This window comes from Thamnophis sirtalis, unplaced genomic scaffold, assembly GCF_051295495.1.
Source record: "Thamnophis sirtalis isolate CommonGarterSnake01/CBP01778 unplaced genomic scaffold, rThaSir2_p1.2 scaffold_12, whole genome shotgun sequence".
NCBI lineage: Eukaryota > Metazoa > Chordata > Lepidosauria > Squamata > Natricidae > Thamnophis > Thamnophis sirtalis.
The window spans coordinates 37,495,555-37,522,545 of NW_028261392.1; the positions used below are offsets into that span (position 1 = coordinate 37,495,555).

The following is a 26,991-nucleotide window of genomic DNA, read 5'->3' on the forward strand; positions in this document are numbered from 1 at the left end:
GCTATAACTCATGTTAAAATTCTGCAGATTTGTATATAACTCAGTGTTAGATAGGTCAACTTTATTATATCTTTGAGCAGTGTAGTAGAAGTCATTGTTTAAAATGCTTTGTTTTAAAAACTCAAATTCAAATATGTACATAAAAATAGCACAATTATCTGATTCAGTAGAAATAAGAAAAAGACACAGAAATATAAAATTACATAAAAATTATATTCTGTGTTCCAGCTATATGCTGAATAGTTTTTTGGGGGAAAAGTAGTCCAAAATTTACAGAGCCCTTTTCCCAGTTATAGCAATAGCACTTAGACTTATATACCGCTTCACAGTTCTTTACAGCCCTCTCTAAGTGGTTTACAGAGTGGTTTACAGCCAACAATTTGGGTCCTCATTTTACCCACCTCAGAAGGACGGAAGGCTGAGTCAACTTTGAGCCTGGTTTGATTTGAACTGCCAAATTGCAGGCAGCCGGCACTCAGCAGAAGTAGCCTACAGTACTGCGCTCTAACCATTTTGGCACCGTGGCTCAAAATATAGTTTTTTATTATATAACTAATCAGCCAATTAATGGCTAGTTATATGATGTACATTATATATACAATAATATACTTAAACATATCAAGAGTCATCTTTATTTTTTTAAAAAAAATCCTCTGAGATTCCAAATAAGCCTCATAGCTGTTCATTTATAATAGTGACTATGTGCCTCCTGCCTCAAAAAACAAAAATCAGCCACTCTTCAAGGGAATCATTATGATTGGTAAAGAAGCAAAATTGCCATCTTTTTTTTTATAAACTGCTATTTTGCAGCTGTTGTATACTGTTGTAGCTACTTTGTGAATTATTTTTCATACGTTTTTAAACACTCATGAGGTGTTTTCCCTATCAAATATATTCACAGGTCCAAAGGACTGGAAGAGGCTCTCCTACAACCAAGGAAGAATCTATGTTTGATTCCCTTTCCCGGCGCTAACTGTAGCCTGAGAATAATAATATCCAGATCCAATATTGGAGCTTTTTCTTTTAAAAAAATCCCTGATTCCAAAGTTCCATCTTCTAACAATTCATCTAAGAGAAAAACCCCAGGATTTCACTGCATTGCTTGCCTTTGAATCTAGGACTGTATCTCTGACAGCAGAATATAATCATTAATTTAATACCATAAATATGAAAAAATATAACTTATCCTTTCAAAAAAAAATATTGTAAACTATACCTTTATCAGCAAAGCTGTTTGTTCTCCTATGTATTCTATTAAATGAAGATGAGCCAAAGCCTATTTTTTTTATTTAAAAAAAGGAAAGAAAGAAAGAAATGAAGTAAATTCAGCAAATAAAATATGCATTCTAAATTATTAGGCAAAATAATTGCCCACTTCCAAGAAATTATTAATCCAAGTTTTTTAAAACACTTGTTACAGAGCTAACAAAAGTTAGTAAACTGGAACCTAGGTACTGTCTCTCTCTCCCTAGTAATTAAAACAAACATTTGTTTTTCCCTCAGGAAAGACTGATGTAATTTTTCAGTTAATATGGATTCTCAAGCAGATGGTTAATGGTCAGAACGGTTTACAAGAATTTAGGAATTATTATACTCTAGCCACAAAAGAAGACTGGGGTCAGTAGCAAAGAATAAAATTTTTATACCAAAGGCCAAAAGTTTAGAAAACAGATTCCATGGAATGTAGACAGTCCTTGATGAGATGGACTAACATTAAGTAACATGTAGGTACTGAATTAAAATTGCAAAAACAAATTAGAAAGGGGTTATTTAGAGCTAACTGATTGAAATTCTGCAGAGCCTGAGAATGTTCTAAGAGGAATTTTCCAAGAAGGTAGATGAAGATCTGATTATGATCTTCATATATTATAAATGGCTGATATATAATTAAAAGGAGAGATGTTGTTGACTATGATCCTGTAGGTTTACATGTTGAAAATGGCAGATGAATAAAGTACAAAGTCTAAAATACATAAGCTTCATCTAAGTGCAAACATTTCATAAGTCTCATGACAGGAACTGTTTCACAGAAGCCTCTATAAATTCTTTCAGATATCCCCACTCAAAATGAAGATATGTGCTATAAGTAATCTTGACCACTAACTTAGCTGGCTTCAAAAACAGGTTGGACCAATTCATAAAAGGTATGGGAATCAATGGCTATTAGCATTGTTCGCCGTATGGCTGCCTTTGAAAGTCATCTGTTAGGAGAGTAAGGTAAAGGTAAAGGTTGCCCTCGCACCTGTGTGCTAGTCATTCCCAACTCTAGGGGTGGTGCTCATCTCCGTTTCAAAGCCAAAGAGCCAGCGCTGTCCAAAGACATCTCTGTGGTCATGTGGCCAGCATGACTCAATGCCGAAGGCACACGGAGCACTGTTACCTTCCCACCAAAGGTGGTTCCTATTTTTCTACTTGCATTTTTACATGCTTTCAAACTGCTAAATTGGCAGAAGCTGGGACACATAAGCTGGAGGTCACTCCATTACACAGCGCTAGGGATTCAAACCACCGAACTGCCAACCTTTCTGATCAACAAGCTCAGCATTTTAGCCACTGAGCCACTAATCTGGGAGATTAGTGATTTCCTTAAATTGATCAACTAGTACGAAAATAGATTGTGGGACTAAACGGGGGCTAGTCCAAAGGGCTCTGTTTACAACATTCTTGTCCTGGGATGGGGAAGTCACCAGTCAAATCAGAATCAAAAAATGTTTGTGACACTTATCCTAGCTTGAAACTATATATAAATATATTTTACAAAGAAACCTGGTTACAGTGATGTGGAGTAAACAGAATATATGTATAATAATATCTGAATAATGTGGTATGAGAAGATTCTTGTTGTCACTCTCTTTTTATCCTATGAGTAAGGTGACCAGATTTTCAGATTGGTAAAGAGGGACACCTTTGACCGGGGGGGAGGGGGGGCTTGATTAAAAATTTTATACGGAGCCACAAACATTTTCATACAACGCAAAAATAGTATTGTAATATTTTTTTATTTAAACATAACTACAATTTACAAATATAAATTGTAACTGTTGCCAAACATCAAAATTTTGATCACGTGACCATGAGGATGCTGCAACAGTCGCTAAGTGTGAAAATGGTCGCTAAGTGTGAAAAATGGTAATCAGTCATTATTTTCAATGCCATTGTAACTTTGGTCACTAAGCCCATTTTACCACCTTTCTTGCCACAGTTCTTAAGTGAATAACTGCAGCTGATAAGTTAGTAACATAAGTGAATCTGGTTTCCCCATTTGACTTTGTCAAAAGGTGATTATATGACCCCAGGACACCGAAACCATCATAAATATGAATCTGTTGCCAAACATCAAAATTTTGATCACGTGACCATGAGGATGCTGCAACAGTCGCTAAGTGTGAAAATGGTCGCTAAGTGTGAAAAATGGTCATCAGTCACTTTTTTCAATGCCATTGTAACTTTGGTCACTAAATGAACTGTTTGAAAGCTAAGGCTAGCTTGCATTATCTTTAGAAAGTCTACATGAATATAATTTGTAAATCCCCCTATATTGCTCCTTTCCCATGACTCCTGACGCTGGCAGGTAGACTGCCCTTGCCCACAGAAGCTCAAGAGGAGAAAATTGGATAAAGCATACCTTAGTCATGCTGGATGAAAATTTAAATTTCTAACTTGCCTCTTTTTGGGGGGGTGAGGGGGGGCGTCAAGGCTGCCCAGGAAGACCAGCAGAATAATAATTTAAAAAAAGAGATGACAATACGATAAATAGAGAAATGTGTAGAGAAATGTAAAGAATGAAGAGGGATGGATGGATGAAAAGGGGGAAAGATGTATGAGTTTTTAAGAGTCTGGGGCTGCAAAACGGGGGTTATTAATCTCTCTCTCTCTCTCTCTCTCTCTCTCTCTCTCTCTCTCTCTCTCTCTCTCTCTCTCTCTCTCTCTGTGTGTGTGTGTGTGTGTGTGTGTGTGTGTGTATCCAGCCTTCATTCCTGCTCACTTCACACTGGATGCCCAAAAAGAGCAGTTAAAATGTGTGTGTGTGTGTGTGTGTGTGTGTGTGTGTGTGTGTGTGTGTGTGTACGATTTTTACCAGCAACAAAAGGCTAGCAGCTAGCAGGGTCTTTTATTTGCAGCTGTTAAGCGCTCGGTTACAGCAATTACAAGATCTCAGGAGGAATGGGGGAACCTGGGGAGGGGGGGTGGGGGAGGGGGATCAGAGATCACAAGGTAGGAAAGGGATAGATTAAAAAATAAGAGGGGATTGTACGCCCCCACCCACCCACTCCCAACCCCATCCGACAGAAGGAGATGAGAGAAGAGCAGTGGAGAGAAGGAAATCTCCTCCATCCCCCCCGCCTCTTCCAAATTATACACACAGACACTGCCCTCCCCATGCCGCAGCCCCAATTCCAGCCACACCAATTCAAGCTCCCAGATCTCTCTTTTTTTCTCCACTCATCCCCCCCTCAACCAAAAAAACGAGCAAAGGAAATACAAGAAAAGCAACTTTTTTAAAATAAATAAAGAAATAAATGAAATCCAAGGCACAGGAGGAAAATCCCCCTTTCCCCTAATTCTCACTCCCCTCCCCCATCCCGCCTCCCAATCTATTTGGGGTGGATTTCTTTATTTGCAATAAATTCTGAGTTTTTTCCCCCTTTTTTTTAAAGGAAGGAAAATGACAGATCTTCTTCCTCCCTCCCACCCACCCCTCACCAAAGGAGACCGGAGAAAAGCAACCAGATCGAAAGGAAGGGAGATATGATCAGAAGAGCAGGAGGGGAGGGAGGGCTGCGAGCAAGCCAAGTGGAGGGAGGGAAACCACTGCCCTCTAAAGACCACATCGGGAACGACACTTCAGATAAAATTTTTTTTAACGGCGTCCTTTTTAAATCGGGACTTTTTGAGCATGCAGCGGGACACGGGACAAATTTTGAAAAATCGTGACTGTCCCGCCAAAAGCGGGACATCTGCTCACCTTACCTATGAGGCAAATCTATCCTAGAATTTTGAATTAAAAACTTTATTTACAGTAAAATTAAGTCTTTAATAATGTCTGAACTTAGTTGTTTGCTTGCAAATGTTTCATTACGCAACTAGGTAGCATTATCGCTCCTCAGTTCAACCCTGAGCTATAAATATTCTTTTCTATTGAAATAATAAGACCCAAAACAGCTGAACTAAGGTCTAAATAAATGAGAAATGAGACCGTTAAAATGGCTTAATCCAGGAAGTCATAAAGTCCAGAACACCGTTTAGCATTTATTACTACCATCTCAATTTATATTGTTCCCGATTCAAGCTATTCACTCATAATATGTAACCCAGCTACAAAAAGTTATACAGATTAGTAGATTTGGCATTATATTAGAACATGCTACCCTGTAAATCACCATTAATCAAAAGATAGGGATGCAAAATGTTATTCCTATTTACATTTAAATTTCAAGTTTCACAAATCAGATCCCCTGAAGCAAATACATTGCTTTACTGCTCGAACTCTTAATATTTTTACCAGAAAATCACATGCAATTTTAATTCTGAAACTATCTTAGACGGTTCTCCTTAATCAAATCTATTTCTTGAAGTATTGTGCAAAAATAAACTATATTTTACTTATAACTTCCCTACCTTGGCCGGATTCAAGAGGAACCATATTCTCTCCAGTTTTTTGAAAAAATTAAAACATACAAGTCTTTAAACAGTGTTTCATGGCAACAAAATATACCACGGAATTAAAAGTTATTTCTTCAAGAGGTCTGCACTTCGTAAGTCATTTACCAACTAATATTAAACATTCCTTTACAAATTTCTATGCTTTTTGAGAGAATTTTTCTTACTTGCTTTATTCCAATTTATTTCAGGCAGCATACCCAGTTCAGGTAATCCCATGGACAAACCTTAGCAAGTCTGCAAAGCCTTTGGTCAAATTTCTCTTAGGTAGAAATTAATAATCTGTATCCAAAATCTGCTTGCTTACTTTGGGTTAGCATTTGATGTACCTCTTGCCAACTGCAGACAATAACTTTTGTCCACAGTTTTTCCTCTTTTTCCATTTTCTTCATGAAAATAATATTGATGGCCTTTTTTCTGCCCCCAAACAAATGCAGAATATTTTTTGATATAGCAGGCACTCCGATCTAATTCTTGGCATTTCAAAGATAAGATTTCTTCATTTTACATATTCTTATATATCATAACTATGCAAATCTACATTGCAAGGTGACCTGTGAAGACCTTTCCAGTTTCTCTAAGTTGCTCGGTGTCTTTTGTGTTCTTCAGTATCCCAGGCTCTTACATATAGTCAGGTTTTTAGAATTTTATGAAAGGCTAACAAGGTGAGAGCCATTCTGACTCCAAAGGAAGAATGTTCCAGAGGCTGGGGCTATAGCTAAGAAGGCACACCTCTTTCCCCTCCAACCAACTTTCCTTGGCTGAGTTGTCCCATAGCATTCCCACTTTATTGCAATAAACATTGATGAAAAACTAATATGTGGACACTGCCACCTAGATGTGCACTGACGAATATAAAACCCACAATGATTTTCTTAGAATATATGGTCCAAATTCAACTCTCTTGGGCTCTCGGGCTCAGATATGAAGAGAATAAAACAAGAATAATTGTCAAGTTTGCAATGGTCAAAATATGATGGAAATACTGTGCATCCATCCAGTTGTAAAAAGGAAAAGCATTTAAATAATGTGTCTACCGCTATACACAAGAATCATCTAAAAATAACCTCTGCTTTTACTGTAGTAGTTCCAATCTTTTAAAGTTCATTTCTATGTTTCCCTGTGATGGGAAGAGATGAACACTCAGTGAGGCATGGCAATAAAAACAACAGAACAGTTGGAGCTATGATAAGTTCTGCAGAGAAACAATTTGGCTAAAAGTCATTAGTGTAGCTCAGCTGGTTAGAGAAGTTGAGTGTGGCATACTCAAAATTCTAGAAGAAAATTAGACTTGAAGAACCAATACACCTGCAAGATTTACTCAACTATGATTGGGGGCTACATTGTGAGTTTATATTTTCATGCTGTTTCCGACCTGGGAAAAAAACACCTTACCTCTACCTGAATAGTTACATTTAGCTTGATTAACTTAGTGGTATGTGCATACGGAGTTCTTTCTTTTATGTAGGATTTCTGACTTGGCACTGTGTAAAAATCATTACAATAATCCTAAAATTATTGCTAGTTATTCCGCTGTTACTTGTATTCAGAAGTTTGCCCTTTCCTAGGATTTTTTATTGAACTGAGGACAAATGACACCTAGAATTGCACTGTTTTACTATAAGCACACCTGAATTAAAAGAAACAATTTCGGCACTCCAGTTCTGCTAACTTTGTGAGTTTATAGAGATCTGGAGTGTCTTTCAAATTAACATAATAACTTCTTTCTTTATTCATTTCATAGAAGTGCCTTTACTCTGAATGTTGTAATCCTATCAGTTCAGGAGTTTAATTTATTTAGCAGGAAAACAAATTGGGAGACGTACAATTTACCATATACAACGTACATGAACTGTGAAAACTCACATTGTATTTATCTGTTTGTACCCTCAGGTTAGCCCAAACAGTGCATTATACTACAGCAATTTTTGAATTGAGGAATATAAATTTTGCTAATTTATAGCATGCATAAAAAAATCCAGGCTGTAATACTCCCTGGCAGAAAGCAAAGTCCTGGGGAAGCTGTCAGGAAGTCAGAAGTCACTCTTATTTCCACTGCCCATCTGTGGTCAAACCGCTTAGGTAAATAAATATTGATTTATTATTGAAGATCATTTGCCACTACAAATTTTCTATTTATAATATATACTCTTCTTAGATTATCATTAGACTCTCCAGCATTGGGGTAAGAAAATAGAGTCATCTTAAAATTTAATGTTCATTCTGTTCACATTAGACTAGGGGTGTCAAACTCGGATCATCACAGCGGCGTTGAGACTATTTTCCCCTTTGCTAAACCGGGTGGGGGCGGGACCAGCATGTGACACATCCAGCCCTCAGGCCGCAAATCTGACACCCCTGCATTAGACTGTAATACTTTTCTCTCAAAGAATGACAGACTAGGTTGAAGGGTTGTCTATTTACTATCTAAAGAGTTTTAAAAAGTGCAGCAGTGCTTATTCTTTACAATGATCAAAACATTATGGCATGGCTTATATTCATTTCATCCCATAGAAGAGTTTAGGGCACACAATGTATTTTTCCATATAGTTACCTTACTCTATCCATCAGCAGAAGAATTTTCTAGGCTGTATGATATATCAACTGGATGAAAGTATTCATTCTTTCTCTTTCTAAGATTCTTAAACTTAGCTAAATTTTCTATATTATTTGCCTCTCTGTAAGCCTCACTGAATTTACCTTTGATTACACAGATAAAACATTGAAATGGGAAACAGAGCACCCTGGAGAAATGCAAATGAAGATTTTCTTAATTCACTGAACTCAAAGTAAAAAAGCTTGCAATTTGGGACACAGCTGAAAGATAAATCTTTGCACTGATCTTGGATTTAAGAGATCTTCCCTTTCTGTAATATGTATAGTCAGTCTTCACTTTTGTCAAGCAATAAAGCCCTGTCTTTAAAATTTTCATTTTTAATGTGGGCCATTAGCTCACAGTCAAAAATGACAAAAGGTTGTTTTACCTTGTTTCCCTGAAAATAAGACTTCCCTGAATAATAAGCCAATCGGGCTTTTGAGTGCATGTGCTAAAATAAGCCCTCCCCTGAAAATAAGCCCTTTCTGAAAATATTGCAACACAGCAGCAGCCATGAGGTGATCATGCTCACCACCTTCTGCACCTCAAAATTAATAAGACCTCCCTGAAAATAAGGCCAAGTGCTTGTTTTGGGAGTCAAAAGAAAATAAAACCCTGTCTTATTTTCGGGAAAACACGATATCTTATCTTATCTTAATCTTATGTAATGCTCTGTAAAGCAGGATTTCCTTTTCAGTCCTGAGAGTAGATAGTGATAATTACAAGAGAATAATTTCTTAAAGTTCCTTTTCCTTCTTTTAATTCACACAATTTTTGAACGAAGGGATAGATCACTTTGTTTCAGGCTACACAATTTTGGGGTAGCATTCTGGGACCTGTGCTCAAAAACATAGCAGGCCAAAGGAAAAAGTTGTTGGGGTGAAAACAATGATGAAATTAATTACCTTAATTAAATATAATTAAGATATTTCCCATACATTTTATATATTCCCCCTTTTTCACAGTCAGTCATATTTGATGAAAACCTTTGCGGGGAGGGGGGCACAGGCTACATCAGAAATATACTGAGGCCACATGAAAGGTTACATATCTTGACTATTAACAGAATCTCACACCAAATCAAAACTAATACTGAAAAATTGGATAGTCTCCGATTTAATTTGCACCTAGCACATAGTCAAGGCACTATATCCTGATTAGATCAAGCACACAAGCCACTCAGTACAGCTAGCAAAATTATAATTCTATTAAACTCAAAATATTTAACAGACAAAATGCCAGAGAAAGCACAAACAATAGGCAAGCATTCACATCAACGGTTTCTCAAAAGACATCATACTATCATTGGAGATTCCCAAAGGGAATGGTTCTTGGTTATGTCAGCCTTAACCTTTTTATGTATATAGCAGAGGAAAAATAGTAAATATGGTGATCCTTCCTCTATGCCACACCATATAGTAAACATATAGGATGGGGATGATAGATTTCATCTGTCTGTATTTGCAAAGAAATTGTCCTTTACACTCTTTTATTCAGAGCATATTTATACCAAGAGTTCCTAACTCATATGTCTTGACGCAGAAATATTTAGTCCATATCTGAAAATTCCAGCTGCAGAATAAATATCAGAACACAGAAGTTGTGCAGTACTGCCTTTACAAGAATAACTTCACATCATAATTGTAAATTAATCATTCTGTGTGAGAAGAGCAATCTATATTTCACTTGATTGAAAACCAACTCAAGAAAGTAAAAATGAAATGTTTCCTTTTTGCTGTCACCAAGTTTTTAAACACTCTTTTAAAATGTCTTCATCTTACCTCCATTAAAACAAATAATGCTGCAAAGAAAAGGAGAGTTGCCCATTCCACTCTGTTCAGAATCATTTCAAAATCATGAATGTTGGCTAGCACAAGAAGCCATACGGCTCCCAACATAGCAATCCATCCTACATAAAAAGAGAAGAAAGTTAGCATGAATATAACTGAGTCCATTTTAATCAGCTACGTGTAAATCTACAGTACACATACCCTTTGGGTACAGGAATATTAAAAACATATTTATACTGTAGAATAGCAAATAATCATGGTTAAACTTGCAACGTATTTTCCCTTGGGGAATAGTTTATGTGCTTTTAATATCTCAAGTAATTTAATAGATGGATCTTCTCTAATACCATTATTTCTGTGTTCTACTTTCTTTCATGCCCTATAAAAGATAATATCCGGAAATTTTTTTTAAAAGAAATCTGGTTATAAACTAGTTGTAAACTTGCAATCTAACCCAATGCTTTTTTTCCCCTGATGTGAATCCAACACTTAGAATTCAAAACAAGGCCATGCTAAAAAAAAAAAAATCAGGCTTGACTATGACTATTAATCTGGTATTCTAATTTTTTTTTAAATATGTCTTGACTCAGAAATATTTAGTCCATGCTGAAAATTCCAGCTGTGAAAATAAATATCAGAACACAGAAATTGTGCGATAATATAGCTGCCTTTACAATACTAACTTTACATGATAATTGTAAATTAATCATCCTGCTTGAGAAGAGCAATCTATATTTCACTCCCATTTTTACTATATGAATTTAGGAAAAAAGGTACAATTTAATGCTGAAATTAAGTTTTTCTAGATTTCTTTCAAAGGGGGCCAGTTATCATGATTCCAAATGGACTCCATCCTGAGCTGAATAACATAATAACATAATATCTCTCCACAGCTTTTGGCAGGGTTTGTTTCTGTGGACCTTACCCATTTCTGTGATCTTCAGTTACAGTTCTGAGTTGTTGTTGTTTTTAAAAAAAATTGAATTCTACAACCAGAGTATTATACCTTGGGAATTTGTATATACTGAACTTATTTAAAGGACATGCACATATTGCATGTTAGATAAAAATGGTTCCTATGTTTTTTATTCTTGTTTGTGTTAAGGCATTGCAGATTCTTTATTTATGCATTGGGGAAATATTAATGGGATATTTCTTCAAATATTATGTGAATGACTACTAAAAGCTGAATTTCTCAAAGAAAATATTCAGACAGTATACTACAAAAGAATAAAATTCAGTTGCAAAGAAACAAAAGAATATAATAGCTGCAGTCTTTCAAGATAACCTTTAAGCCTCCTTAGTGTATTCATTCCTCTTTGAATGTAATCAAGACTGAGTTTAAAACCCAACTAAAACTGAAATAGTTGTCTCTAATATGAAATAAATATTTTAAAATGAAAATATTCATTCATGCTCATAGTAATCTATTAAAATCAATAATTCTTTCCACAAAGTCATAATGTACATGGCATACAACAAATATAAATAAAAATAACATGGTTACTAGCAGGGACAATTTTAATATTTTCAAAGGGAATCTAGTGCAATGGCACAGTAATGACCCAATAATTGGCATAAAAATTAAGAAATGCACAGAACCCAAAGAAAAGTCCTAAAATAGGCATTTTTTCCAGCTGGACTTCAACTTCATCATTCAACAATGACAAATAATATGCTGGCTGGAAGATTATGTGCATTGAAGTCCAACTCATTTGCAAAGTAGCAAGTTGTGAAAGATTGTCCTAGAAGGAGGTACAGTCGATATATTGTAATGACTGAAATTTCTGTATCTGGCAGTATTTTCTGGATTGGACAAATGACATCACTGCCTTGGAGACATTATTTATCTTTACCACATCAGCTAAGGTAGACCCCAACTACACAATTATATTCAATTTTTGTTGGATAAGACAGAGTTACACACACAAAGGCATGTACACCAGGCAGACAACCCAACCTAAAGAGTCTATTTTATACATAGTTGAATTAAACTCTTTTTCACAGGAGAGACACAATGATAATTGTAGTGATCATCAGTCCTTCTTTTTTAAGTTTATCTCTAAAGACTATTGCTGAATTTTGAAGGAATAGAATCAGAGTTATGTCTGTAAAAGAAAAGGTTTTCCAAAATATAATAGACAAAGTCCAGGTAAATATTCCAGCCTTAAGTGAAGAATCAGTCCACCTGCCAAGGAATCTTAAAAAAGGGTGATCAAACAGCTCACAGAGATTTTGCCTTAATGTACTCACCACTTAATGACAACTGTTTATCCAGTTTCTAAGACTTTGTAATCTAACACCATTTTCTGGCATGCTTATTAAGAAAATGTGAATTAACGTCTACAGTCATACAAGCCCACCCCTCTCCTCATTTTATACCTGAATTAAAGTCACAAGTACATTCCAAAAAGACAAGTAAAACATGATATTTCATCTATTATCTTGCTGAGTTTGGAGTGTTCCTTGTCATAGATGCCACTGCCAGAATCAATTCTCCAGGGTAATAAACAAGAATACACTTCTGATAAAATACTTAGTAGTGAGCACCTTTATTTAAAGAGCACTTTTTTAAAATAATGCCATAAATTATCTGTTGGACTCTATTTGTTGTTTCCATGGCATTGCCCTTTTAAATGATTCACCGTTAAGTGAATCACTTTAATTATTTAGTTAATAACAGGCTTAAGTGAATCTGGCTTCCCCATGACTTTGCTTGTCAGAAGGTCGCAAGGGGACCACATAACCTTGGCACACTGCAACTGTCATAAATATGAAACAGCTACCAAGTGTCTGACTTTGGATCAGGTGACCATGGGGATGCTACAATGTCTTAAATGTGAAAAGCTGTCGTAAGTCACTTTTTTCAGTGCTGTTGTAACTTTGAACAGTCATTAAATGAACTGTTGTAACTGAACGATCGGTGTGATTTTTTTTAAAAAAAAATCCTATTTAGTAAAGGGAAGTGGATCAGTTTTTACATGAGGTGTAGAACAAAATGCAATAATACTTAACTTTGTTTTTCTGTGACTGCCAATTTTGCTACATTGTCCTTACAGTAATTAGGACCTTCACTGTAAAGTATAATTGCTTCTGCTTGCAGGCACAGTTAAAAGAAACATTATGGTGTCAACAGGTTGTAAGGTTATACTGCTACCCAACCGACTATGTTTACCCATGAGATGATTGAAAAGTGCGACACAAGGTTTTCCTGCGCAGACTTTGCACTCTGAAATCTTCTAAAATATTATTTTTCCCTATGGGGGAAAGGACTAAAGTAGCTTTAGAAAGGCAAAATTCGGGAAAAACATTCTTATACTAAGCTCAGGGCGGAATTCAAATCTCAGCAGTCTAATTCAAGCAAGGTTTTCAAGAAGAATAACAAATTTCAAATAATGTATAGATTTGCTGCTCAATTAAATATCTATCCCCTTCCTACTCCCATCCATATCTCTTTGAATCTCCTGACTGAAATCCTCCCAGACTCCAAATTTTCTTTTGTGTACTCACCCAGAAACAAAGGAAAGCCTTACTAATGAAAAAATAGAAAACAAAGACAGTAAGAGTTAGAATCTGAAGCAATTAATTGCCCAGATCTTTACCTGTTTATTATTAAGTATAATAGGATTTAGTCATATCAAATAAGGATGCACAGAATCTCTGCTGCACATCTGTTTTATTGAGGAATAAACAGTTTACTTGGAAACTAATATCCTTATCAAACTTACATGCAAATAAATGCCACCCACTGAGATAACAAGTATGGTTAAGGTGCTGGACCAAGAGCAGAAGGACCCAAATTCTAGTTATCCTTTGGGGCATTTAAGCCAGCTGGGTGACTTTCTCTCAGTTCTAGTCTAGTCTGTGAAATTGAAAAACAAACACTGGTATATCACTTCTGCAATCTTGCCAAGGAAACCATGTGGCCCTGTCCATGCAGTCGCCAGGAGTTAAGACTAATTTTAAAAAGAAAAGCCATTGAGCATAATGGTTCTGACTTCATAGTAAAGGAATGGAAATCTATTGCAAAGCAAAGCAAATTTGGAAATTAACTTAATCTGGGCTTGACTTGGTTCATTAGCTGATCTACTGGTAGCATAGTTGCCATGAATTTAAAAGCGTTCAGAATAAATATAATTAGCTTCTTTTTGAAGTACATATTTTGAATAGATATATTCTTGGGGTTTCAGATGAATAACTTCCATTTGTTTGTGTGGGCAAGGAGGATAAAGGACAGAAGCCTGACAATTTCTTCATGCAAATATACAACACATATGTTTGTTAGACACCATGACATAATTTTTGCTAAGTTGTCATGGCACAGAAGTAGTCTTTCTGATATCAGTGTGGTTGGTAACAATTACTGAAGGTAGTCAGTAACAATTCTGTACTTTTTTCTTGCTAAGGCATATTGTACTTTGCAAACCAATCTTATTTTGTCTGCAATGAATAGGAGAAAAAAAAGGCATGCAGAGGCATCGTTGTGCATGTATATCTCACAGCAAAAATCCTTAGCCATACGTCGATATAGTTTTAAATATATGTCCCAATTTTACCTTACAAATAATGCAGAATAGGTAACAAGATAAAATATAGACCCTAACAGTGAAGTCATTTTAATAAGGACAAGCTAATACAGCTCTCACAATTCCTCATTTTGAAATTTCAGAAGTAATTTCTAGTTGAGCACATGAGACACCCAAGAGTAACATAAACATTTTATCATTGCTAGACAGGGCTTCAGGAAAAGGTCACACATGGCTACTTGGTAATCAGTCTATTATGTTCATTCATTTAACTGTGGGAAATTACTGCAAAATCTAGCTAACCTGCATAGCTGTCCAAGCAGCAACAAAACTGAAAAATAAAAAGCACTTACATGTGCAAATCCTGCCATTTTATAGTTGTTTCCTTATTAAGATACAATATCCCCTGTTTTCTGCATAATGCATTCAGTGTCATTCATTTAAAGCAGGGAGTATGCCAAAGGGGCTCTATTGTTGCTCTTTCCAATTAGAGTGTTTAATTTCTCCAGCTTTCTTAGGTAAATAAATCAATAAATAGGCCAACTGCTTTCTGAAGAAATAACAATAAAGCCAGAATCTATTAAATCTGAATAATTCAACCTAATGTTACATGTTTTAAAAGGGAAAGGGAGCAGCCTGACTTCACCAGCCATTCCAAGGATCTCATATCAATCCTCAATCCCCATGCCAGTTGGCAGAGCCTTGTCTTAACACTCTTTTGGAAGGCCAGAAGAAGGAGGCTTGCTTCACCTTGGGGAGGAGCGGGTGTAACATGTTCCAAAGAGCAAGGTGAAAACAAAGAAGGTTCTCTTCTGGATCTTACCAGTCAAAATCCTTCAACTAGTTTCACGGTTTCTTTAGCATAACACATTTTCATTGAATATATGCATTTTGTGCAGAGCATAAATAGTGTGACCAGACGTCCCGCATCTGGCATGCTTTCCCATAATTTTTCCTGTGTCCCGGGCCGTTCTCGAAAAACCCCACTTTATGTTGGCGCTCACAGCTCGCTCGCTCCCCCGCCCATCAGCTGCTAGCTCGCTCGCTCGTTCCGTTCTACACTAAAAATCTAAGCCAGCCCAGCCTGCCACTCACTGATTGGCCTGGACTCCAGTTAATCAGTGAGCTGGCTTGGATGGAAAACTTTAAGCACACAACGTGCTTAAAATTTTCCATCCCAGCCAGATCACTGATTGGCTGTAGTCCGCTTAGCTTAGCACGCTTCATTTCATTTCGTCTTTTGCTTGCTGCTTAACTGGTGAGTAACGTTACCAGTGGGAATCGGGAGGCGCTGGGGGGAGGAGACGGCCCTCTCCTTCTCCCCCTTTGCGGAGTTTCCCTGTGTCTCCCAGGTCGCGCCCATCCCCTCTCAAAAGTATTCATCCCGCTTCCTCCTCTTCTTCCTCCACCTCCTCCTCCTCCCCGTCCATGGTGGCAGCCACAGGATGGGGCGGCGGCGAGAGAGAGCGAGTGAGACAGAGAGCGTTCCGTCCCGCGAGGAGATGCCCACCGAGCTGCGGGTCCCCCCGCCACCTTCCCTCGTGGTCACTTCCCTTCTTTCGACTCATGGTCGCTTCCCACCACTGGCGGCGCCTCGCTTCCCACCATCCCGCCATCGCCCAGCCGCCGCCACCGCCTCCCCTTCCTCCCTCCCTCCCTCCCTCCCCCTCGGACTGCTCTTCCTGCCCCTGCCACCTCAGCTTGGAAGGGCCGGGAGAGTGAGAGAGAGAGAGAGAACGAGGGAATCTCTTGGGGCTCGCCGGAGCGCTGCTCCTTTACCAGAGCGAGGGTGGCGTGGGGAAGACAATCTGCCAGAGGAACCTTCTGAAGTGGAGGCGGCAGTGGCTGGGCATGCGCTGCTCTTTCCCTCCGTGCCCTGGTCCTCTCCGTTCCCAAGCAGCCCCGTCCTCTCCTCCTCCCTCGGTCCTTCCCGCAGCCGCCTTGCCAAAATCTCGCTCTCCCTCCCCCCGCTTCAGCCGCTGCTGGCCATCGCCCAGCCGCCACAGCCGCCTCCCCTTCCTCCCTCCCTCCCCCTCAGACTCCTCTTCCCGCCCCTGCCGCCTCAGCTTGGAAGGGCCGGGAGAGCGAGAGAGACAGAGAGAGAATGGGGGAATCTCTCAGGGCTCGCCAGAGCGCTGCTCCTTTCCCAGAGCAGAGAGAGAGAAAGAAAGAAGGGGGGAGAGAAAACTTGGTGCCCAAGCCCTTTCCCCACATCCCTATGCAGCAGGGAAAGAGAGGTCGCTCCCAGTGAAGCGTCGCCCCCGCACTCGCTGCTTCTGCCGCAGCCACCCGACGCTGAGACAGGATTCGGGGTTTTGACAGATGCCCGTTTCCCCCCTCCCCCACGTGCCCGAGCCCTTTACCCACATCCCTATGCAGCGGGGAAAGCTCGCTGCTTCTGCCGCAGCCACCCGAGGCCGAGACGGGATCCAGGGTTTTGACAGATGCCCGTTTCCCCCCTGCGCGGCTCCCTCCGGCTGGAGAGCCATGTAGATCCCTTCTTCTTTTCCTTCCCCCCTCCCTCCTTCCCTCCTCTCCTTCCCACTCCTTGCAACTGGCGGCGGCGAAATCGTAGTGATCCGAAGGGTTTGATGGCTGGCACAATGAAAGTCTTCTTCATCTCCTTGACCTCCGCAGCGTCCCCCATTTTCCTCCCCTCCCCCACCCATGGAGCCTCTTCCCCTCCCCTCCCTCCCCTCCCCCTACAAGGGATCTACAACCCATGCAGGAAATTTGGGGGGGTTGCATCTTTTCCCTGGCTTCTCCGAGCTTAGTTCCTCCCGCTTCCGCTCCTTCAGCTGGAGACAATTACACACACACACCCCAAAGAATCCTAGGCACATAAACAAGCAGCTTCCCCACCGTGGGCTTTGTTCTTAACCGACATTGGGCAAAGGGAATAGAGAGAGGTGCCGGCGAGGCTACCTTTTGCGGGGAGAGCAGGAGCTTGGCCAATCATGGAAAGGTGCCCTGGGGCTGGGATCCAAGGCATGCTTAACTAGGCGAGGAACTTGTGCAGACCCGCCGGGGCGTGGGAACTGAGGAAAAGAATAGAGAGGGGGGCATGTGGAGAAGAAGAAGCGTGCCGAGTCCTAAGACACTGGCAATCTGGGGCTGCTGTAAGCAGGCGCTGGGCTTCGGGGGAGGTGGGATGTGCAAAGCCCCCTCCTCTAATGCTTCCGGCTCTTCTAAAGAAGGGGGTCGGGGGGTTGTGCATACCCCTCCCCCCTATTTCCGCATCTCCTTGCAGGAACCCCCAATCGCCAGGGGCATCGGACTCCAAATCCCATCACAGCAGCCCCCAATGGCCAGTGTCTTAGGACTCCAAATCCCATCACAGGAATCCCCACTCGCCAAGATCATAGGACTCCAAGTCCCATCCCATCTGCTTCTAGATCTCCCTCGCAAGCTTCAGCAGCCCCGATGACAGCTCGACATGCTTCTTCTTCTCCACATGCCCCCCTCTCTATTCCTTTCCTCAGTTCCCACGCCCCGGCATGTCCGCACAAGTTCCTCGCCTAGCTAAGCGCACCTTGGATCCCAGCCCCGGGGCACCTTTCCACGGTTGGCCAAGCTCCTGCTCTCCCCGCAAAAGGTAGCCTCGCCGCCGCCTCTCTCTATTCCCTTTGCCTGCTGTCGGTTAAGAACAAAGCCCACGGTGGGGAAGCTGCTTGTTTGTGTGCCTGGGATTCTTTGGGGGGTGTGTGTGTGTAATTGTCTCCAGCTGAAGGAGCGGAAGCGGGAGGAACGAAGCTCGGAGAAGCCAGGGAAAAGATGCAAACCCCCCCCAAACTTCCCGCATGGGTTAAAGTAGAGCCTTGGGATGCCTTCATATGGAATCTCCCCCCTTCCTCTTGGCTTTGACCTAGGGAGATCCCAGGCGCTCCCGCCACCCAGCTGGAAAGGAGGAAAATCGCGGGGTTGGGGAGAATCAGTGAGCTGGAGAAGGCTGTGGGTGTCTCCGCCATACACTCAGGCGCCAGCCCTGCTGCTGCTGCTACTGGGCAGGAGCACAGGGGCGGCGTCCAGCCAACCTGCGGGAAGCCTGGCAACTGACAATGGCAATCCGTCTTGCTTTCCCACTCTGCTCCTCTTTCCCAACGCAAAGGTAGACAGACGGAGAGATAAGGCAGAAGAAGGGAGGGCAGCCGATGCCTCGACCGACAAGAGGCACGTCCTCTGCAACCTTAAAATCCCCATTCCCTCCCCACTCCAGGGGTAGGATACTATAAAATCCCCATTTCCTCCCCACTCCAGGGATAGGATACTGCAAAATCCCCATTCCCTGCCCACTCCAGGGGTAGGATACTGCAAAATCCCCATTTCCTCCCGCCTCCAGGGGTAGGATACTGCAAAATCCCCATTTCCTCCCCCATCCAGAGAAAGGATACTATAAAATCCCCATTCCCTCCCCACTCCAGGGGTAGAATACTGTAAAATCCCCATTCCCTCCCCACTCCAGGGGTAGGATACTGCAAAATCCCCATTTCCTCCCCCCTCTAGGGGAAGGATACTATAAAATCCCCATTCCCTCCCCACTCCAGGGGTAGAATACTGTAAAATCCCCATTCCCTCCCCACTCCAGGGGAAGGATACTGCAAAATCCCCATTTCCTCCCCCCTCCAGGGGAAGGATACTATAAAATCCCCATTCCCTCCCCACTCCAGGGGTAGGATACTGCAAAATCCCCATTTCCTCCCCCCTCCAGGGGAAGGATACTATAAAATCCCCATTCCTTCCCCCCTCCAGGGGTAGGATACTGCAAAATCCCCATTTCCTCTCCACTCCAGGGGAAGGATACTATAAAATCCCCATTTCCTCAATGTGACCACTGTCTGTGATCCGGTTCATGATGGAAGGAGGCAGGAAAGCGTGGGGCACCGGAGAGCTCACCCAGTTGTATTTCTTTCGTTAATTTATCCATTTCGGCACAGTCCATAATTTTTCTGTATAATTTTTTCGTATAAAATTTTTAATCAAACCCCCCCCCCCCGGTCAAAGGTGTCCCTCTTTACCAATCTGAAAATCTGGTCACCTTAAGCATAAACATTCATAGGAGATATTTCATTCATTTCATTTCATTTATTATATTTATATGCTGCCCTTTTCCCCCGAAGGGGACTCAGGGCGGCTGACAAATCAAATCTGGGAAGGGGGGGTACAGACAAAAAATTAAAAAAACAAACATGACAATACATAATTTAAAACACACAACAATCATACCATTCGAGACGGGGGCAACAGCTCTTTAGCCCCAGGCCTGTCGGAACAGCCAGGTTTTAACGGCTTTGCGGAAGGCCTGGAGGGTGGTGCGGGTTCGAATCTCCACGGGGAGTTCGTTCCAAAGGGTCGGAGCAGCCACAGAGAAGGCTCTCCTCCGGGTAGTCGCCAGTCGACACTGGCCGGCAGATGGAATTCGGAGGAGGTCTAATCTGTGGGATCTAATCGGTCTAGTGGAGGTAATTGGCAGCAGGCGGTCTCTCAAGTATGATGAAACATACATTCTAGCCTTGTGAAACAAGCCAATGTCTCCTTTAAAATTTCACCATAAAAGGCAGAGTTTATTTTATTATATCACAACACGTATTTCATCCTTCTTTCTTTGCTCAGATTTATACCAGATAGCTATGATGTAGATTTTTTCCTAACACATTTTTAAATTGGCAAAGGGTTTAGCAAAATTTGAAGATCTGCAATTTTCAAAAGTAATTAAGTTTTGATCCATGTATTTTATTTGAAAATATGCAATTAGATAAGATGGTTCTCAAATCTAAAATAAATGCTTTTTTTCTCCCATTCCTCTGCTAAAGTTCTATTTCATCTTTAAAATATGCATCAGGAAAAGACAATTAGTATTTTCATTACACTGCCCTCTCTGCTGTCACTATCAATAGAAAAAGAATATTTTGGCAACACATGCATAAAGAAACTCATTTCCAACATGCAAACTGTGTTTCAGCTTCACATATATAATACCCCCAATTTCTCCTAAATATCCTTTGCATTTATAGGTTTGTGAGAAGTCCCTGCTCTTCTCAAAAAAATTCTAGCTAACATATTCTCTGGGGGAAGAGAATGACTTTTAAATCAAATTAAAACTAGGATGTTGATAAGAGAAGTCAGATGGTAACCAGCTGTAGAGGTGTAGACTTTAATATTAAAAGAACTGCAAGCTTTGTAGGATTTCAAAGTATATTTAGTTTAAAACCTAAGTCATAGTGCTAATCTAGTACCTTTCCACAGATAGAAGTAATTATCTTCCAAAGACTGAATTTAGTGATAGCCATGTGAATCTCTTAGCATAGATTTATCAAAAATTAGGTAACTAAGTATTTCAATCTTGCTTTTCTGATAAAAAGTATTCAAAGCTGCTAACAAAAATAATTAAAATCAAAACAACTTAAAACCTCTCCCAGGTTCAAATGTACCGTATACCTCTATACTTAAAATATTTTTGCTAGCCCTGATAAACGATACTTTAGAATTGAAACAGTTAATATATCCTATTGATCAGCAGATATTAAAATAGTTGCAATTCATTAAAAAAAATAAAGGCAGTACTTCTTTTGTAGCACTAAATGTTGCAGGAGCTGTATATTTCAAGGCTGGCAAAGCATATAAAAAAGCACACCTCTATGTTCCTTGGTCCTGAGCTTGGATTTCCCTCTGTAATTTTCGGCTTCTAAAAGCAGTCTCTAACTAACACTGAAATTGAAGTAGAGCAAAAACTCATTTTCACTAATTGTGGGGAGGGATGTCCATTATTCATAGGATCTGGCATTGACTGCACTGCAATCTGCATTATTTGCCTAATGACATCATTGTGCAAATGATGCAAATCATCCAATTTCTGTCCATTTGTATTATTTATATATTAGAATTTGCATCCCTGGTTTAATTATGTAATTAAACAAATCAAGTTAATTGATGACAAAAACTGGTACATTCCATGCAACACCCATTTTACCCAGGTCTACTAACTTGAGATTTCACTGCATAGAGAAAGGCCTCTAATTTAGAATTTTTTAGAATTTTATTAGTATTTGTAGGCCGCCCTTTTCCCTGAGGGGACTCAGGGCGGCTCACACAAAACTGGGAAGGGGGAATACAGACATTAAGACAGAAACATGTAATAAAATAGCAAGCAACATACATTCATCATTCGGGAGGGGTAACTATCCTATCCCCAGGCCTGACGGGCGAGCCAGTTCTTCAAGGCTATGCGGAAGGCTTGGACGGTGGAGAGGGTACGAATCTCCACGGGGAGCTCGTTCCAAAGGGTCGGGGCTACTGCTGAGAAGGCCCTCCTCCTTGTAGTTGCCAGCCGACACTGGCTGGCCGATGGGATACGGAGGAGGCCTAATCTATGGGATCTTATCGGTCGCAGGGATGTAATTGGCAGAAGGCGGTCTCTCAAGTATCCAGATCCACCGCCATGTAGGGCTTTATGGGTGATTAATAGCACCTTGAAGCGCATCCGGAGATCAACAGGTAGCCAGCGCAGCTCGCGGAGGATAGGTGTTATGCGGGTGAATCGGGGTGCACCCGCAATCACTCGCGCGGCTGCATTCTGCACTAGCTGAAGTCGCCGGATGCTCCTCAAGGGCAGCCCCATGTAGAGCACATTGCAGTATTCCAGCCTAGAGGTCACAAGGGCCCGAGTGACTGTTGTGAGAGCCTCCCGATTCAGGTAGGGTCGCAACTGGCGCACCAGGCGAACCTGGGCGAATGCCCCCCTGGTCACAGCCGTTAAGTGGTGGTCAAATGACAGCTGTGGATCCAGGAGGACTCCCAAGTTGCGAACCCTCTCTGAGGGGTATAGAATTTGACCCCCCAGCCTGATTGGTGGAATAGTAGCCAAATCTTTGGGAGGAAAACACAACAGTCACTCGGTCTTTTCTGGGTTGAGCACAAGCTTGTTAACCCTCATCCAGTCCATAACGGCCTCAAGGCCCCGGCTCATCACGTCTACCGCTTCATTGAGTTGGCACGGGGCGGACAGATACAATTGAGTATCGTCCGCATATTGATGGTATCTAATCCCGTGCCTGCGGATGATCTCTCCCAGCGGTTTCATGTAGATGTTGAATAGTAGGGGGGATAAGACCGAGCCCTGAGGCACCCCATAATTTAGGGGCCTAGGGGACGATCTCTGCCCCCCCACTAACACCGACTGTGACCTGTCCGAGAGGTAGGAGGAGAACCACCGTAACACGGTGCCTCCCACTCTAAGCTCACGGTGCCACTCACGGTGCCTCCCACTCTAAGCCTTTTAGCTATAATTAGGAGATACAATAAGGTTTCTACTAAGCCCCCTTTCTTAATCGGGGTTCTACTTATGCATCTACACCAGTTTGAAAGATAACTGCTCTGAAAGGCAGAGAAATGGTTAGGCTCCCTTTTACATGCATTCACAGAAAATTAAAATTATACATGAAAAGAATGTATTCCTGAGTGTCCTCTGCAACCCAAGTATGTAGAGTAACTTAAATTGTGTTCTAAAGTATTATATAAAATGTCTTCAATGCAACCTATGGTACATTTTTTTAAAAGATAATTGAACAAAATCTACCTCTGTTAAGAATCCATATGAATCCAGACCAAGAACTTTAGAAAAAGAATCTTATTTTCCATTGTTTTAAAAGGTAGAGCAGTTGTAGCACTAGTAGCACAATATATAAACTACAGTATATATCAATTATAGTTTATATGATTAATTGTCAAGAACCCAGGAACAAGAAAACCAGAGAGAAAATAGTTAAATCTTTTATAGTGTAATATAAAAAATATATCATCAAGCCTTCAACAAATGAGATAGAATTATATAGTCTTGAAGTACCACACACACACAAACACACACACACAAAAAAACCTGCATGCACTTAAGAGCACTGCACTTAAATAATAATAGCACTTAGACTTATATACCACTTCATAGTACTTTACAGTCCTCTCTAAGTGGTTTACAGAGTCAGCATATTCCCCCCAACAATCTGGGTTCTCATTTTAATGACCTCAAAAGGATGGAAGGCTGAGTCAAGCCTGAGCTGGTGACAATTGAACTGCCAAACTGCTGTAAGCCGGCAGTCAGCAGAAGTATCCTGCAGTACTGAATTCTAATCATTGCGCCACCACAGCTCTTGTGGTGTCAGACACAAAAAATCAGGACCATTTGTGAGGTTGTAGCATAGAAGATTCATTCAAGTCCATACATAAGAATCTGGTCAACTAAACTTCAAATTGGTCAATGATAAGGGTCAATGGGATTCAGGAGGGGTAAGACTTGGAGTGCTTGTGGGAACACTATGATTCTAAACTAATGATGCACCTAACTCTGCCCCCCAACTTTGCCTGCTCTTCTCCTACAAAAACAGAATATATTTAAATACCAATAAATAATCCAAATGGAGCTTACCAAGATCTAAATGAATTCCTGGAACGAATGGATTGAGAAAGTACATGAGAATAACAATTCCTAAAACCATCAGACATTTGATGAGAAGCAACTTGTCTGTTATTCTGTGCTGTTCAAAAGAGAAAATAGATGAATCAAGTGAAAATAGTCTTCAAATATCCAGCTTCATACTAGCATGTTTCCCAAGTCAGCACCAAATAGGATTGTAATATATGTTTTCATTAAAATGGCAGGGGAAACATCTAAAGCGTGAAAACAATATTTTAAATTTAGAATGAAACACATTTTAGAGATTTGTATTACATTTCCAAGCAGAACCCTGTTGACAATCTTGGGAACAGCAGCAAGTCTTTCATCTCAATTGAAGAAGTTTTCATTTTTATCATACAAATAAAATAAGATCTCATTATTTTTTCTTATTGTAGCAGGAACAGAAACACCAGAATGAAAGTCCCATAATAATGTTTAACTACCAAGAGCCACACAGTCCAAGACTAAACAGCCTCTCGACAGTTACTATGACAGGTTATTGACAAATGGTGTTATTTATGGTTAAAAGACAGGTAGAGCACTGTATTTTTCTTCTACTTTTATTCATTTATTATGGTATATAGTAGATAATGTGATTTTCTCCCAGGCACAAACATGCATTTAGAAACAAATGAAATAAATAATTTGACATAGACCTCCACTTTAGGAAACTATCTGTATTCAAGATCCATAAATTCTCCTCTAGGTAACTTATAAGAATAAGAAAAACAGAAAATTGCACTTTATTCCTAACCCTCCATTGCAGGGAAGATCTGCAAGAAATTGATAACCGCATTAAACTAAAATGTACAGTTAGGAATGCTGTCCATCAAATCCCAGATTAGAAAGAGAGTTTACCACATATCTATAGCCAATCTCTAGGCATTCTTTTCCAGAAGCTCTGAAGAGGCTACCATGTTCTCCATATATAAGACTAATGCATAAAGCAGTTTTGAGGACTTCTTTAATTCACAAGAATTGGATTCTCTCTCCATTTACATAATGAAATCAGATATGTTATTAAAACATTTTTAAGTAAATATTAGCTAATGGAAATATAAAATGGCTCAGAAATTAGGATGAATTAAATGATGCTTTATTTAAGAGGCAGTTCAGAAATAGTACTTCGGAACATGTGGATGGATTTTTGTACAAACAAGTAATTCTGGAAATAGATGCAGCTGCTTTAATAACCATTCAGCAGGCAGAGTTCCCATCTGAATTATATATTGCACAACTCTAAGAAATTGGCATCAGCCATTAGATCTCATCATTAACTGTATTATTTTATCTCTACAAAATATGGAACAATTTTTACTAACAACCCAAGTGTGACAATTCAAGTATGGCTCATCTAACTATGACAAGTTGGCAATTCTGCATCACCAGAATTGGGACAAAATTTTTAAAGAAAATTTTTCAAATGGCCCAATGTGGATTCAATGTAGCTCTCCACAAAGCTGCTAGTGTTATCAAAGTGGCTCTGCAGACATGGATCTTGGTTAAGCATATCCTTTTGCTATTTAGGACTATCCACAGTGACATCCACCTGATAATTTCTTATAAAATAGAAAAGATCTATAGAACAGAAAATGCAGTATTATAGTATCTTTCTGTAAAAAAATTTAGCATTCGATTTTCATCCATCTAACTTGGCAGGAAGGCAATACATTATAGCCATGGTCAAACCCTATAAAGATATATTTTTAGAAGGCCAATCAGCATCATCCCAGCCAGATATTTGGGTCAACTAAAGTATCAAAAGTTAGAAGAACCTTATTGCTACCATATTTCAAAGTACTGAAAGTCTAACTGAGCAATTTTAAGGAAAGCTTAAAGGAATGCCATATGCAGTCCAGCTTTGTCCATGTAAAATGAGGGTCACTTTATTTTATATTGTGCTTTTTATAAAAGTATATGTGCCTGATTTTCAACTTATCTTTTAATCAAATTCTCAAGAAACTCAGTTTTCTCACTAGTTATTGTCTGCTGAATGTTTTTAATCTTTCATCATTTTATATTGTGGTTTTATATTATTGTTAGCCACCCAGAGTTGCTTGGCAGTAAGATGGGTAGCATATAAATATAATTAAAAAATAATAAAAAGTAGAATCATCCTGAGGCAGATAGATAGTTTTGCAGAGAGCAGGGTGGGGAGCTGGCTAGCAAGTAACAGAAAGCAAATTCTGCATACTCCAGAGATCTAAAGAACTTGCTGAAATTTATTCTCCTCGGTCCCTTGAGTGTTTAAGGACAATGGTTGAATACATAAACAGACACAGCCTCATCTGTCCAAATCTAGAACTCTAAGTAATGTTCAATATCAAATATCTAACCAAGGCAGTAAACTGATCTGTCAGCAACAGTTTGAGGCTTGTTCTCCTCTCTAAATAAGTCTTCCAGCCTCAGCTATGTGTATATAAGCAACTTCTTAGTGTGTACTTTTTGACCTCTTGCTTCCCTCTGGAGAAGGCTTTCTAGAAGAGAGGAACCAGCTTTCTTTGCCTAGGCAATGAGCTGAGTTTCAGCCAAGCAGCAAAGAAGTGTTGGGGTGTTGGGGTGCTTTCTATTTGTTGTCCTCTGGCACTCGCTGCCTCCCTCAACATTCTTCTCCAAACCCCCATATCTGTTCCTATTAGGTACAAAATATCAGATCCAGACATGAAGGTCCAATTAAACTGATTCATTGCTACTTATGTTTGTGTACAGTCTCAACTAATGGTTATCACCTGCTTGGAGTTAGATAATGGTCAACAGAATTCAAGGGAAGTTGGACTTAGTTTGCTTATGACTATGTAGGGATTCTAGATTGATACCTCTTTTAACTCTGCCCCAGATTGATTCATCAGAACAGCACTTATACATAACAGGCACTATGTCAGATACAGATACTCTGCTGCTGTGGTTTGGTTAAATGGAAAGTGGTATTTTTCCTCCACCACACATATCATCCTTTAAATATTAGTCAGTTTT

The 26,991-nt window shown here is 40.1% G+C and overlaps 1 protein-coding gene across 1 annotated transcript in view; it reads right to left on the reverse strand.

Annotated features, from left to right (window-relative positions):
• Positions 1-26,991, reverse strand: part of OCA2 (OCA2 melanosomal transmembrane protein) — a 210,584-nt gene that overhangs the window by 60,023 nt on the left and 123,570 nt on the right. Inside the window, exons 17-19 of the mRNA XM_087726964.1 lie at positions 23,989-24,097; positions 10,039-10,166; positions 1,217-1,276 (exon numbers count right to left, since the gene is read on the reverse strand). Of these exons, the coding sequence (XP_087583090.1) occupies positions 1,217-1,276; positions 10,039-10,166; positions 23,989-24,097 (297 nt within the window). The remainder of the gene's footprint in view (positions 1-1,216; positions 1,277-10,038; positions 10,167-23,988; positions 24,098-26,991) is intronic.